The sequence below is a fragment of the Typopeltis vanoorti genome, chromosome 20 (genome assembly GCF_054136105.1).
Source record: "Typopeltis vanoorti isolate ZY-2024b chromosome 20, IOZ_Tvanoo_1.0, whole genome shotgun sequence".
In the NCBI taxonomy this organism is placed as follows: domain Eukaryota; kingdom Metazoa; phylum Arthropoda; class Arachnida; order Uropygi; family Thelyphonidae; genus Typopeltis; species Typopeltis vanoorti.
In genome coordinates this window covers 8377281-8393495 of record NC_143568.1, presented here as the reverse complement: position 1 = coordinate 8393495, position 16215 = coordinate 8377281, and the positions used below count along the sequence as shown (strand labels likewise).

Genomic DNA, 16215 nt, shown 5'->3' with positions numbered 1-16215 from the left:
TGTTGTAATAAGTGAGACATGGTTGGATGAGGATGGCATCCTGACAAGAATAAAGATGGAAGGGTATGATGTTTTTTTTTTTGAAGATAGAAAGGGTAAAAAGGGAGATGGAGTGCTGTTGATGATAGTAAAGGAGTTACATCCATACAAGGTAGAGAGATAGAAAGGCAAATTAGGGACAATGGTTTTCAGGCTGTATGGTGTGAGATAGAGGTAAGTAGAATGCAATACTTAGTCATATGTTGCTATAGACTTGGTAACATGAAGGATAGTGGCAATGAAATGTATATTAGCAAATTAGCCAAGCAAATGGGGAAACAGTGATCTATGGGTGATTTTAATTATGACAATATAGATGCAGATGACAAGATAGTAAACAGAAGTAAATAAAATGAATTTCTTGAGAATTCGAAGGACAACTATTTCAGACAGTATGGAACATAGGATTGAGGGCATTGAATTTGATCACCTCATCAGAGGATGTCTTTATAAATGATGTGTCAAATCTCCTTCCAGCTGGTGAGAGTGATCATGAAGTGATTACCTGGGTGGTTGCCAGCCAACAGTCAGCCATGAAAAGACTTCTGAGAGGAAAGGGTATATATATATATGGAACTACAAGTGATTATGAGATGCTCAGGAGATAGTTGGGTACCATTCAAGAACTATTCAGTAGAAGCAATGTCTGAATGTATTCCAAGAATCAGGAGGTTAAATGAGGTAGGTGTGAAATGGATGAATGAAGAGATTAAGCATGCAGTACAGAGAAAGAATGCATTATGAAGGTAACATAAGTGGTGAGTTGTAATAATCAATTATGTGAGGAATACAAAGAATAGGCAAGTAGGATAACAGGCTAGTAAGGGTAAGAAATGTGCAGTATAAGCAGCAGTTAGCTAATGAAGCAAAAAAAAAAAAAAAGCCTAGGGAATTCTTTCAATATGTAGCTAGCACACACAAAAAAAATGATTATGGTAGGATGACATTGATTGGAGAGAATGATATGACGATAGCTGCTGTGGGAGATATGGTTGAGATATTTAATGAGCAGTCCATAAAGTTTTTCATCCTAATTAATGTGAAATCATGGAGAATTAGAGAATATTGGATGAGGAGGAGGAGCAGAGACTGACTGGGATGAGCAAGAGATATATGTGGAATTGAGTAAACTAAGTGTTATTAAGGCTTTGGGATTTGATTATACACTGCTTAGAAAGAAGTCAGTGGACACCTCCACAGACAAGGTGCATTTTATTATGTAATGAGTCATGTGCTTGTAGCCTGTATAAATTGGAGAATATGATGCTCCCAATTCAGCGCAATGGTGTCCAGATGAAATGGCTGTGAGAAGGGAACTGAACAGAGTTTGAAAGATGTATTGTGATAGGATACCATGTTGCAGGCCTATCTGTTCAGTAAATTGTTGACAAATTAGGCCATTCTAGTACCATACTGAGACAGAAGCATAGGGGGTCAACTGCAAGTGCTACCTGCAGTGGACTTCCATGTAATATGTAAAATAAGAAGTATAACACGTAAAAACTGCTATTAGTTGGCATATATATTGAATGCAGAGTTCCAGGCATATACAAAAACACAAATCTGCACAAAGACATTCAGAACCAAGGCTCACAATATGGGTTTCCATGGCAGGACTGCAATAGGCAAGTCCCGCATTACCTGAATCAACATCATCTTCAGTGGTGCAAATAGTATCTACAGCGGGACATGGAAACTTGGATAGCTGTGTTATGGAGCAATGAGTCAATCTACACCCTGTGCTGAGCAGATGGACTGGTGTGGGTGTGGCAGATGCCCAGTAAACATCTCTTACCAGAGTGCATAATCCTTAGCTATGAAATTTAGAGGTGGCGGTGTGATAGTATGATCCTATTTTTCCTGGTTTGGTCTCAGATTTCTGTTTGTGGTACCATGGACATTGAACTCTGAGATGTGTCTGAACATTCTGGATAATGGAATGCTTCCTACTCTATGGTATTTCTATAAAATTGACCATTGTCTCTGTCAGCAAGACAATGCATCTTGTCATAAGGCTGCTGCTGTAACTGCATAGTTGGTGGACGTGAGCATCACCATACTTAACTGGCCTCCACAGAAACCTGATCTCAACCCTATTGAACATCTGTGAGATTATGCACCAGATGAGGTTAAGGGTTAATTAGGCATGTAATGAGGTCCAGGATCTCATTACATGTGTACAGGAAGAATGGTCTAAAATACCTATTGATCACTATCATATGCTTGTGTGAAAATATGTCCCATATTGGAGAATACTTTCCACATAGCAGTCGTCGCAGCCAAAAGAGGTCCTACATATTATTAAGGTGAGCACCATGGCAGTTGGTTCCTTACATTATGGTGTCTGTTCACTTCTTTTCAAGCAGTGCATATCACCATGTATATTGAAGGAATGTGCTAGGGAGTTGACATCTTTCTTGGATTATTGCATGATAAGTTGATAGCAAACTAGAGTGGATGGGGTTGGATATTATATTAGTGCATTGGATTGGAGATGGGCTATCTGATAGGTATATCAGCAAATTGTATATAGGGGATAATGTTAGAGAAGAGAAAAATCACTAGTGGTGTGCTTCAAGGAGTCTCATTTAGAGCCATTGCTTTTGAATCTGTATGCTAATGATATTGGGTTAGATTTGAATGGGAATATTCAGTTGTTTATAGATAATGCAAAGTTGGGAATAACTATGAGGAGTAGAGGAGATGTTGTGGCCTTACAAGAAGACTCGAATAGACTGAGTGAATGGAACACAGAGTGTGGATGCCTGTTTAATGTTGTAAAGTGTAAAGTTTTAAATTTGGAAAACAAAGATGTGATGTAGAGTATAAACTTTGTGGGGGATATATTGAAGGAGGTGGAGGAAATAGATCTTGAGGTGATAGTTCATATGGATCTAATATTTAGAGGCCACATTGCCAAAATTGTGAGGACAATACAATGAATTCTGGGAATGATGCGAAGGACACTGACTTGTAGAAGTAAATTTTTGGTTTACTGGTTTCATTTTGATTCTGGTTCCATTGTTTAAGGCCTTGTTTAGACCTCATATGGACTACTGTGCAGATATTTAGACATCTGGTTTTTAAAAGGATGAAAAAATATTTAAAGGGTCAAGAGGAGATTAACTGAAGTAATTTCTGGTTTCTGGGATGCTGAGTATGAAGTAGGTTGAGAAAATGCAATTAGCACAGTGTTGTGGATAGGAGGAAGAGTGGTGATAAGATAGAGATGTAAGTTGATAAGGGGTTATTATAGGATTAACGTTGAACAGGTTTATCATGAAATGGTGGGAGATGGGGGGGGAGAGAACAAGAGGTCATACCTGGAGGGTGTAATCCAGTGGTGGCCTGTGAAGCTTTAAGTGGGGGTGCTGCCTATACAAAATTTAAAAAAATATCATTTTTTTTTCTAATTAGTAGCCATTTATTAATAAATAAATCTAAATTTATTTATTGATAAATTGGTTACTGATTAGGAAAAAAAGAATTTTTTAAAAATTATTTTGTATAGGCAGCACTCCCACACGGGCCGCCACTGATGTAAACAAGGGAGTGAGAAGCAAGTTTTTTTCATGGACAGTTGTGAACGATTGGAATGTGTTACCCGAGAGCATGATGTCTGCAGAATGTATTTAAGTCATGGTGAGCTATGTGTATGACAAAGGGACCACCTACGATTCATCTTTGACTCCACGGAAGTTCTTGGGATACCAAGAGCTTATACTAATTTAGTGTGTGAGTGCACATGCTCACCATGTATGTGCATACATATCTGTATTAAAAAAACAAAGTGTATATGTTGGAAGTTTTTTCCACTTGGTTAGACTATAATAAATTTAGTTTAATCCTTTATCCAAGTGTTAGCAAACAAAGTTTGTGCCTGAAGTATTTTCAGGACTGAGGCAACTCGTGGTAAAGGTGGACCAAGCTCTCATCACTCCTTGTTCCAGTATCTCCCATAATTCAAAGCACATCTCCTTGCAGACATGTATAATGCTATGCATTAAGGGAAGGGCGACTACCCAGACCGGTTTCGATCTTTATTGAGGTCTCATTACTGGGAGTCAGACCCAGAAGTGGGGAAACTAAGGCAGAAGCAATGGAGAAGTCATATTTACCTATACGAGTTGCCAAAAGGTATACCACCTTATTATTAAATTACTCTGGATTTAGATTGGAAGTTTTTTTCCACCTAGTTAGACTATAATAAATTTAGTTTAATACTTTATTCAAGTATAACCAAATAAAGTTTGTGCCTGAAGTATTTTCAGGATTGAGGCAACTAGTGGTAAAGGTGGACCAAGCTCTCATCACTCCTTGTCCCAGTATCTCCCATAATGCAAAGCACATCTCCTTGCAGACATGTATAATGCTACATTAAGGGAAGGGCCACTTCCCAGATAGTGGCCCTTCTCTTAATGCATAGCATTATGCATGTCTGCAAGGAGATGTGCTTTTGGGTAGTGACCCTTCCCTTAATGTAGCATTATACATGTCTGCAAGGAGATGTGCTTTGCATTGTGGGAGATACTGGAACAAGGAGTGATGAGAGCTTGGTCCACCTTTACCTCGAGTTGCCTCAGTCCTGAAAATACTTCAGGTGCAAACTTTGTTTGCTTACACTTGGATAAAGGATTAAACTAAATTTATTATAGTCTAACCAAGTGGGAAAAAAAACTTCCAACATCTTTCTCGAAATCCAGAGTAATTTAATAATAAGTTGGTACACCTTTTGGCAACTCATATAGGTAAATATGACTTCTCCATTGTTTCTGCCTTAGTATCACCACTGCTAGGTCTGGCTCCCACGGACGAGACCTTAAAAAAGGTCGAAACCGGTTGGAAGCTTGGGTGATGAATGGCAATGCTGTAGCCAATGAAGTTTTAACTGAGGCTCGGCTGTTGCTGTCACCCAGGTCCTGGGTGGTGGTGGTGGGGGGGTTAATGAATGGCAATGCTGAGGCACGGCTGTTGCTCTTAGTCCTCAGATGACATATGAGCAAATGAGCGGCTCTGCTCGGTGGTGGGGTGAGCCTACCACGGTGTAGAGCCAACTGGTTCTGAGAGTTCTTCTCAGTGGTAGGGTAAGCCTGTTACTGAGGGGAACAATGCTGAGTTTTTGGAGTTTGACCTGTACTTGAACATTCAATAAAGGTCGAAACCAGTCTGGGTAGTGGCTCTTCCCTTAATGCATAGCATTATATATGTCCGCAAGGAGATGTGCTTCACATTATGGGAGATATTGGGACAAGGAGTGATGAGATGATTGTGGTCCACCTTTACCACGAGTTGCCTCAGTCCTGAAAATACTTCAGGTACAAACTTTGTTTGCTTACACTTGGATAAAGAATTAAACTAAATTTATTAAAGTGTATATGTATTCAAAAAACTTCAAAAATAGCTGAATTGATTGTTATCCAGTTTTTCTGTTACACATGAAAGATCTGGTAAGATTTCAGTTCAGTTTTAACCTGACCTGGTTTTTTTTAGAAATTCCTTAAATTATTAAAGAAATTTATCATGCAAATAAAAAAAAAATGTAAAAATTTTATTGTCACTTCTTTTACAAATTTAGCTTAGCCCATGCATGCACTTCTAATAAAAGTAATCTTCAGTTATCTGATTAGGTTTGAGAAGGTAATTTGTTGGTCATATAATTGAGGATTTGGCTAACCAAAATTCAGTTGCATGGTGCTGTAGCAGAATGTACTAGAAGTCAGTTAACATGTTAATCCATTCAAGGGTTGGTTAACTGAGGGGATTGGTTATTTAAAAGTTGGATAATTGAGGGATCACTTTAAAATTTAGATTCTGCAACCTTGTGCACATGGGATTATTATTTAAAAAAAAAAAAACATATATATATATATATATATAAATTCTATTTATTTAAAAAACAATGAATTTTACATAGGAACATGGACAATTTAAGAGATTAAACCTTAATTTTTTTTTTAATTATGCAAATAAATAAATATCATAGTTGCTTATCAAAACCTCAATTCTTATCAAAATAATAATGAAAATAAAATTTGTGTAACAGTCATAATAGTGGAGATTTATTATTATTATTATTATTCATGACACCTCCAAGGAGTCCGAAGACTCATCGTGGGAGGACACCCACTATACAACTGTCTCCACCACTTCACCGAACCTCTACCACCAATCATCTCCATCTACCACTCACCACCACAACTAGTATTTTTTGTCTGTAAATTGTGTGTTCTGAAAGGCCGATTTGTCTGTAACAACTTAATCTATTATTAAGTGGTTAGCCGTCTGAATTGGCTAGCTTATTATCACAGTTATTGAATCTACAACTGTTTTTGATCTCAGTACTGCACGTAGTCTAATTTTATAATTTTCTACAATGATGGTTTATTTTTCCACTAAAAATGGTTCATTTTACACCAAAATTGAGGTAACTTGCACATGTTAACAATGATCACAAATGCCATTCATTCATTATTTCTAGACAGAATGCAGTATTACTACTCTGTATCATTTCAAATGTTTTCATCAGCAAATAGTCAGGTTTAACCCAAAACAAACAAACAGAAATTATACAAAAAATATTTTAGTAGAGATATACAAAAATTCATAAAGCTAGATTTTATTGTTTTAGCTAGATTAAAATAACCATTGATGTTTTGACCTTTCATCAAGGTCATCATCAGGAATCATATACAGTATATGACTAAAACACAAGCTTACTAATGTACATAACAATACATATTAGCAAGCTCTAGTATAACTGCTTTGTTGACCATTTACACAAGCCTGATCTCTGTAAGTGTAAAATGTATATTAAAAAAATTAAATATAAAAATGCACTGGATCCATATATCTCATCTAGATCTCCTTCCCTATTTTGCCCATCCAGGGGTATACAAAATCCCTAAAAGAAAAGAAGAATATAAATAACACATTAAATTCCTTCATTATGAAAAACAGGCCTTTCTGATCATGCACTTTAAACATAACACAGAACTGATTGGAAATGCATGTATCACAGCAAAACTTAGTACAAAAGAAAATTCAAAGAAGATTGTGAGATGCTAATTCATCATTCCTGTGTCAAAGAACAATGGATTAGCATTCCCGAGAGTCTGAAAGACCCATCTGCAATCCATATAACATTCAGATATAGAATGACAGAAGAACAATGGCAGAACTTCAAAAGCTTCAAACAGAAGAAAACCTGTTCAATGGACGAATACAAAACCTAAAGAAAAGGACTGTAGAGAGTTTAACTAGTATCAGTTGATCTATTTCCATTTTCAATTTATGTAATTATTTTTTATTTAATTATTGTTATTTGCAATTTATTTTATTATTTTCATAAATAATTTTTTAAAATTTACAGTTTACTCTTCTCCTCTTTCTTTTGCTCCCCAGAGGTCATGCTTGTGTAAATAGTCAACAAAGCAGTTATGCTACAGTTTACTAATATGCATTGCTATGTAGCTTGCATTTTAGTTCATATACTGTATATGCATTCCTGATGATGATAACTTTGATATAAAATTTGAACCATCAAGACTTATTTTATTTCAGTATTAAGTAAAGTAATTGCTCTAACACGTGTTTTGTCTCCGTAATTTCTTAAAATTACTGCAGATCACCATGTAATTCTGAGAGAAAGAATCATTTAGCTAGAGTACTTTTATTGCTAGATATCATTTTGAAATGTTTTGTCCACGTGTGTACCTGCAAATGATCCACTTTAAACCAAAACTGTGATGACTTGACAATTTTTTGCATAGAGCCCAGATTCCAAATTTTAATACAATTCTCTTCCCCCCCCCCTACACACACCCATCCAGTCAGGATAAAATCTGATTAGGTTAGATGCTTATAATAGTAGTAATAGGAAAAAAATTAACCTTACATATTCCACCAATCAAAATAATATATGCTATGTTATTTGTTCTTTACATATAAAATGAACTAATCATTTTCAATTTATATATATACATATTCTTTTTTTTTTTTTCTAGTCATTTATGGATGAATCTGTCTTATTTTATGGTCTTGGTGAACATCCTCATTATAATTATATAGCTGTCTGTATTTTAGGAGGAAGGATACATTTTGAAATAGAATTTGGTGATGGACCAATCAGGAAGGTTATTGGATATAATCTTAATGATGCACGGTAAGAGAAAAATGTACTTCTTATGAAAATATCGATATTTAGTATTGTTATTTATCATTAATGGATCTCCACGAAGTCCTGATATTTGTGGGAGATGGTTCAATCCAGTCTTCATATCATTAAATTCATTAAATCACCTTAAATTCATTGAGTGGCACTGCACCCATTTGCTTCTCAGGTAGTGCATTTACATTTGTTGACAATTGATGTCCCCATCCTCACCCCCTGACATTTTTTTTTTCTTCCCAAGTTATCAAAAATAAACATTTTTAAAAATTGTGGAGCCAACTACTGTGTTTGAATAAAAACTTTAGTTTAATAAAACTAAAATCTACATTCGATGTTTCGACCTTTATGTCAAGGTCATCTTCTGGAGCATACAACTATACACAGACAACAAGTTATACTACAATCAAACTGGTTTGTCAAAGTTACTGACCCACCGCTACAACAACAATTGTTGGCCTGACCTCTGGTGAAAAAAAAAAAAAAAATATATACATCAACGCTAGAGTCATATTATTAGTGTTATCTGTTGGTTGTAGAAATACATTGGGCGCAACAACAAGTTTATGTATCTATCTATATACATATATTAACATCATGATTATAAATGTAAATTCCAGCCAGTTGGTATGGAATGGTTTCTAATACTAGCTGAAGATTGGCTAGAGTCCTGACTTATGCTGGATCTTATATATTACGTAGGCTGAATGCGTGCCATCCAGATCCTTGGAATTTTCATGCCATCTTTGTTGTTGATATTTGGGTGGTTTATCAGGATTTCGCAAGCTTCCTTAAATTTCCTTTCATACCAGGTTTTTGTATGGTGTAAAGAGAGGGTGCTTTACCAGTTGATTTGGCGTAAGATGTTGAGCACATGATCTGAGAGGCCTGCTTCACCATAATGGTTATATTTAATGTGTCTGATGTGTTCTTTCCTATGTATAGGGATTGTCCGTCCTGTTTCACCAATGTATGGTAAGTTACAGGTGCAGCAGATGCAATAGACTCCAGGATGTGCCAATGGGAGGAAAAGATCCTTAGAGAGCTGAATATGGTTTTAAGTTTGGTGGGTGACTTGAAGGTGGCATTGAGGTTATAATGTTGTAGGATTCTGTTGATTTTTTCTGATAGCCCTTTAATGTATGATGGCTATGGTTTTACTGTAATCTAGATTCGTTTTTGTTGTTGTTTTATGGAGTATTTTATTAATAGTATTTTTGTTATAGCCATTATTTATGAATGTGTCACTGATGATTTTTAGTTCTTGTTTCAGGGCTTGCTGGTTAGAGCAAATTGTTGTAGCTCTGTTTTTAAGGGATATTTTTGTGATGGGTGGGGGTATGAATTCGCATGTATGTATTGGCCAGTGTGTGTCGGTTTTCGGTAGCCCATGAAGGATAGACTGCCTGAAGGAAGATGTGTGTCTAGGAACAGGAGCGAGTTTTGATTTTCGATTTCGATGGTAAATTGTATGCGTTCGTGTTGTTTGTTCAGGTGGCTAAGGAATGTGTTTAGCATTTGTCGCCCGTGCGGCCAGATTGCGAACACGTCGTCAATGTATCTAAGCTAGACTGTCGGTCTTAGCATGGCGGAATCAAGAGCCCTTTGCTCAAAGGTTTCCATGTAGAAGTTAGCGATTGGGGGGGGGGGATAGTGGTGAGCCCATGGCTGTACCTTCTTTTTGTAGGTAAAATTTGTTTTGCCACATGAAGTAACCGGACTGTAGTACGTTGGCAAAGAGGGCTGTAATGTCAGGCAGAAATTTGTTCTGTAGTAGGAGAATTGTGTCATTGATGGGGACATTAGCGAAAAGGGCAGAAACGTCGAAACTGACTAATAAGTCGTCTTTGTCGAGTGTTATGTTTTTAATTTTGTTTATAAAGTGTTGTGTGTTCTTTATGTAGGAGTGGGAATGACCTACCAACTCCTTGAGTGCTGATGCTAATTTCTTGGCTAAATTTATATTAAACTAAATTTATATTAAAATTCTTGGCTAAAGTTATATTAAACTTTAGTTTAATATAACTAAAATTTACATTTGACGTTTCGACCTTTATGTCAAGGTCATCTTCTGGAGCATACAACTATACACAGACAACAAGCTACACTACACTTCGTGTGTAGAGGCTTAAGTGCTGTGAGGACATCATGTTGGAGCCTTAATGGATTTTTTACAACACTCAAAAAGAATTAAAATAGAATTTAATACTTCCTATATTTCGTCCTAGTCACTAGGACATCTACGGGGATTACAAAAACAATTAATGTAACATGCACACACAAATCTTACAATACTAAGCCCAACCACGTGGGTGACACTAAAGTCCTATCTAGGTGGAGCGCCCGCTAAGGGCAGTAGTAGGTGGCCTGAAATGTAAGGTGGGACCTCTGGTGATGAGTGTTTCCCAAATCTTCAGAAGCTTAATGCAATCGTATTTATTAAGATTTGGTTGGTTTCTGAGAGCTGCTGCTGCTTCTAAGAAAAGTCTCTCTTTCTTGAATTTGCTGTGGTGGAGCATAGTGGTTTTCTTCCATGAAACTCTGTGGGTGGTGTCCAAAACATGGTCAGCCAATGTTTCATTGGCTGACCATGTTTTGGACTTCGTTATTAACAAAATCCATGTTTTGGATTTCATTATTATTATGTCTTGGTCGGCTTTTAATGACTTAATTGCTGCTAGTTCTGGTTTTGTTAGATTTTTCTGTATGGTTTTCTTAATGTTCAGGAAATTACTAGTTTCTAATCGTATTTTATTAGCTATGTTATTAGGTAGGGACCTGATGCCTCTTTCTATATGGTAGACAAAATCCAATTTGTTTACCTTTTTAGGTGCTGTTGCGTAGTTAAGTCCTTTATTCGGTAGCGTAAGTTCGCCACTGTTCAGGGTGTGGCTTGATAGGTTGATTTTTTTATGGAGACAACAACTTAGCTAACAACACAAAATCAGGTTTCAAAATTACAATCCGAACTATCAAACTATATTAATCCAGACGTTCTACAAGTACTTGAAAGAATTACTGACAATTCAGCCAAATATACCCTGGAAAAGAATAGTTGACATAAAGGTCGAAACGTCGAATGTAGATTTTAGTTATATTAAACGAAAGTTTTTATTCAAACCTTGTAGTTGTCTCCATAATTTTCAAAAATGCATTTGGATCACCGTGTAAGCTTAAAAGAAAGGATTCAGATCATCCATGGAAATGATACCCACAAGTGCTGCAATCGCTATGGTAAGTTAAAGATTCGTATTTCCCTCTTGATCAATTGGCTGGCCTTTTTAAAGAGATGCAGAGACAATAACCTTATTCCTATCTGCATCAGGCTAAAAAAGAAATTTATGTCCACTAAGGCACTCCGTATTTATGACCGCACAGAAAAAGCAATGCTTAGAGAACAGATTCAAACAGCCCGCCAAAATCTAACTACAATGCAAAATCTGGTTTGAAAATTGCTATCCGAACTATCGAACTATATTAATCCAGACATTCTACAAGTACTTGAAAGAATTACTGACAATTCGGCCAAATATACCCTGGAAAAGAATAAAGAAAAACTCAAGAGCAAATTCCACAGTTTGAAACAATATCAAAATATGGCAGCCAATCATAGGAATCCATCCAATCAGAAGTCTTCCTCCCCAGTAAACACCAACAATGAACAACAAACAAGGGAGACAAGGAGCAACCAACCACCGGCAAGCAAGAACCATGTGATCAACCTATCAAGCCACACCCTGAACAACGGCAAACTTGTGTTATAGGACTTAACTATGCAATAGTATCTAAAAAGGTAAACAAATTGGATTTTATCTACCACATTGAAAGCGGTATCAGGTCCCTACCTAACAATATAGCAGATAAAATACGACTAGAAACTAGTAATCCTGAACACTAAGAAAACATACAGAACAATCTCACAAAATCAGAATTAGCAGCAATTAAGTCATTAAAAGCCAAACAAAACATAATAATAATAACGAAAGTGGATAAAGGCAATGCCACTGTTGTCCTTGACAGGTCACCATACATACTTCAAATGAATCAACTGATAACAACACATAAAATGGTAAATTATAACCCAACAAAAAGGATAAAGGATAAAACAGAGAAACTACTCAAGTCCATCACTTCTTGGCAACCAGACACGGTTAAAAAACTCAAATCCCACTACGCCCACTCCCCCAGAATATATGGGGTCCCGAAAATGCACAAACAAAATGTGCCCCTTCGACCAATCGTGAAAGGAATAGACAGTCCCAATTACCACTTGGCCAAGAAATTAGTGTCAACACTCAAGGAGTTGGTAGGTCATTCCCCCTCCTACATAAAGAACACATAACACTTTATAAACAAAATTAAAAACATAACGCTCGACAAAGACGACTTATTAGTCAGTTTTGACATTTCTGCCCTTTTCGCTAATGTCCACATCAATCACACAATTCTCTTACTACAGAACAAATTTCTGCCTGACATTACGGCCCTCTTTGCCCATGTACTACAGTCCGGTTACTTCGTGTGGCAAAACAAATTTTACCTACAAAAAGAATGTATAACCATGGGCTCACTCCCAATCGCTAACTTCTACATGGAAACCTTTGAGCAAAGGGCTCTTGATTCCGCCACGCAAAGACCTACAGTCTGGCTTAGATACATTGACGATGTGTTTGCGATCTGGTTGCAGGGGCGACAAACGCTAAACACATTCCTTAGCCACCTAAACAAACAACACGAATGCATAGAATTTACCATCGAAATCGAAAACCAAAATTTGCTCCTGTTCCTAGACACACTAGTCACACATCTTCCTTCAGGCAGTCTATCCTTCACAGTCTACCGAAAACCAACACACGCAGACCAATACATACATGCTAATTCATACCACCACCCATCACAAAAATATGGAGTCATTAACACCCTTAAAAACAGACTACAACAATTTGCTCTAACCAGCAAGCTATGAAACAAGAACTAAAAATCATCAGCAACACATTTTAAATAATGGCTATAACAAAAATACTATTAATAAAATACTCCATAAAACAACAACAAAAACTAATTTAGATTACAGTAAAATCATAGCCATCGTGGAAGGAATAGACAGTCCCAATTACCACTTGGCCAAGAAATTAGTGTCAACACTCAAGGAGTTGGTAGGTCATTCCCCCTCCTACATAAAGAACACATAACACAGGCAGTCATTAAAGGGTTATTGGAAAAAATCAACAGAATCCTACAACATTATAACCTCAATGCTGCCACCTTTAAACCACCCACTAAACTTAAAACCATATTCAGCTCTCTAAGGATCTTTTCCTCCCATTGGCACATCCTGGAGTCTATTGCATCTGCTGCACCTGTAACTTACCATACATTGGTGAAACAGGACGGACAATCCCTATACATAGGAAAGAACACATTAGACACATTAAATATAACCATTATGGTGAAGCAGGCCTCTCAGACCACGCACTCAACACCTTACACAAAATCAACTGGAAAAGCACCCGCTCTTTACACCGCACAAAAACCTGGTACAAAAGGAAATTTAAGGAAGCCTGCAAAATCCTGATAAACCACCCAAATATCAACAACAAAGATGGCATGAAAATTCCAAAGATCTGGATGGCACACATTCAGCCCTACCTAATAAATAAGATCCAGCATAAGTCAGGACTCTAGTCAGTCTTCAGCTAGTATTAGAAACCATTCCATACCAACTGGCTGGAATGTAAATGATGTTAATATATGGTTATATAGATAGATACTTGTTTTTGTGCTCAATGTATTTCTACAACCAACAGATAACACTAATAATAGGACCTCTAGCATTAATGTATAATTTTTTTTTTTTTTTTTTTTTTCTTTCCACCAGAGTTGAGGCCAACAATTGTTGTAGTGGTTGGTCAGTGTCTGTAATAAACCAGTTTGATTGTAGTGTAGCTTGTTTCCTGTGTATAGTTGTATGCTCCAGAAGATGACCTTGACATAAAGGTTGAAACGTCGAATGTAGATTTTAGTTATATTAAACTAAAGTTTTTATTCAAACACGGTTGTTGTCTCCATAATTTTCAAAAATGCATTCCCATTCCATAGTCTTCTTTTTGGATGGGGAAATTTGGTTTGGGTGATTACCGTGTTATGGCTATTGCAGATATTCATAAGGGAATGCCCATTGTTATTTGTGGTTTAATGATAAGAATATTTACCCAAGTTTTTAGTAATATTGGCAATGTGTTTACCAATTTGGGCATTAAAATCACCACCAATGAGTGTGACATTGTGAACTGGGATTTTCATGACAGTTTCAGTAAGATCTTTATAATAGGTGTTTTTGTCTTCTAGTGAAGCATTCTGTAGGAGCATATGTGAATATTGTTGTCAGTTTTGGGTTGGTACTTATGGTTATGAAAAGAATTCTTTCAGATACTTTTTCTGCTAGTTCCTTCTTGAGTATTATTCCAACTCCCTCCAGTTCCATCGTTGTTTGGTGAGTTATAAATAAATCTCCATTTTTTGTTCCAAAACTATGAGATTATGTAACTCTCATGGTAACTATGATTCGAACTATGAGATTATGTAAATCATAATAATATGAGAATAATGAACTCGAATATAAAGAAATACACAAATACACATGGAAGCCATTTATAAAATGGTCATTGCGTATATAATTAAAAAATAAATAAATAAGGTAAGTTAATCCTAGATCTAAGAGTATATCAAGGTTTTGAAATAAATTCTGATTATTATAATGTGATAATGGAAAAAATCTAATTTAAACTAAGACAGCTTAAAAAAGAACCAAAATGATACCTTTTATACAGAGTTGCAGAATGTCTTAGATAAACTAAAAAAAAAAAAAAAATTATTAATAGCAGGAATTTTAGATGCCCAAATAGGAAACAAAAAATTCAACATTAATAATGGATTCAAACTATGAGATTATGTAAATCATAATAATACAAGAATAATGAACTTGAACATAAAGAAATATACAAATATACATGGAAGCCATATATATAAAATGGTCATTGAGTATATAATTAAAAAAAAAAAAGATAAGTTAATCCTTCACTTTAAGGCAAGTCTTTGAGAAATCTTGGGAATATGCCAAGACTGTCTACACATGTTTTGTGGACTCTGAGAATATATGACTGGGGTTCCTCGGGATAAGCTTTGGCAAGTAGTAGAGGAGTATGGAGTGGATGGCCAACTATTAGCTTCCATTAAGTCCCTGTATGAATGCCCGGAGTTTTGTGTCAGGGTAAACAGCACAAAGTCTGAACCTTTCACAGTCTCCGTTTGCCTCCGCCAAGGTTGTGTTTTGTCACCTCTCCTTTTCATAATATTTATGGACTGGATTGATAGGCACAGCCGAGGCAGCGAGTGTGTCAGAATTGGAAGATGTAGCATTGGACGTTTGCTTTTTGACCTAGTTCTGCTTAGCTCTTCCACAGATGACCTCCAGTGGACCCTGGATAGGTTTGTAGGTGTTTGTGCAGATGCCGGAATGAAAATCAGTGTGGCCAAAACTGAAACATTTGTGGTCTCAAGACAACCTTCCCAGTGCACTCTACATGTGAGTGAAGTCCCACTGAGGCAAGTGGAGAAGTTTCAATACCTTGGGTCCATATTCACGAGTAATGAAAAGTGGGATGAAGAGCTAGATACTTGGATTGCCTCAGCAGGCGCAATATTGCAGGAGCTTGGCCGTTCGGTAGTATTGAAGCGGGAGTTAAGCCAGAAGGCAAAGCTGGCTGTCTTCAGTACAGTCTATGTCCCCATCCTCACCTATGGTCATGAGAGTTGGGTAATGACCAAAAGAATGTGAACACGAATCCAAGCGGCTGAAATGAGGTTCCTTCGAGGGGTTGCGGGGCTGACACGACTTGACAGAGTCAGAAGCTCCGCAATTCGGGAACCCTCAATACTCAACCGTTGCTTCTCCGTGTTGAGAGATCACAGTTACATTGGTATGGGCACCTGGTAAGAATGCCACAAGA

The 16215-nt window shown here is 36.7% G+C and overlaps 1 protein-coding gene across 7 annotated transcripts in view; it reads left to right on the top strand.

The window, feature by feature from the left end:
• Nucleotides 1-16215, top strand: part of axo (axotactin) — a 927649-nt gene that overhangs the window by 200813 nt on the left and 710621 nt on the right. For all 7 annotated transcript variants that reach the window (XM_090410025.1, XM_090410024.1, XM_090410023.1 and 4 more), the window contains one exon: nucleotides 8043-8200. In XM_090410025.1, the coding sequence (XP_090266151.1) occupies nucleotides 8043-8200 (158 nt within the window). The remainder of the gene's footprint in view (nucleotides 1-8042; nucleotides 8201-16215) is intronic.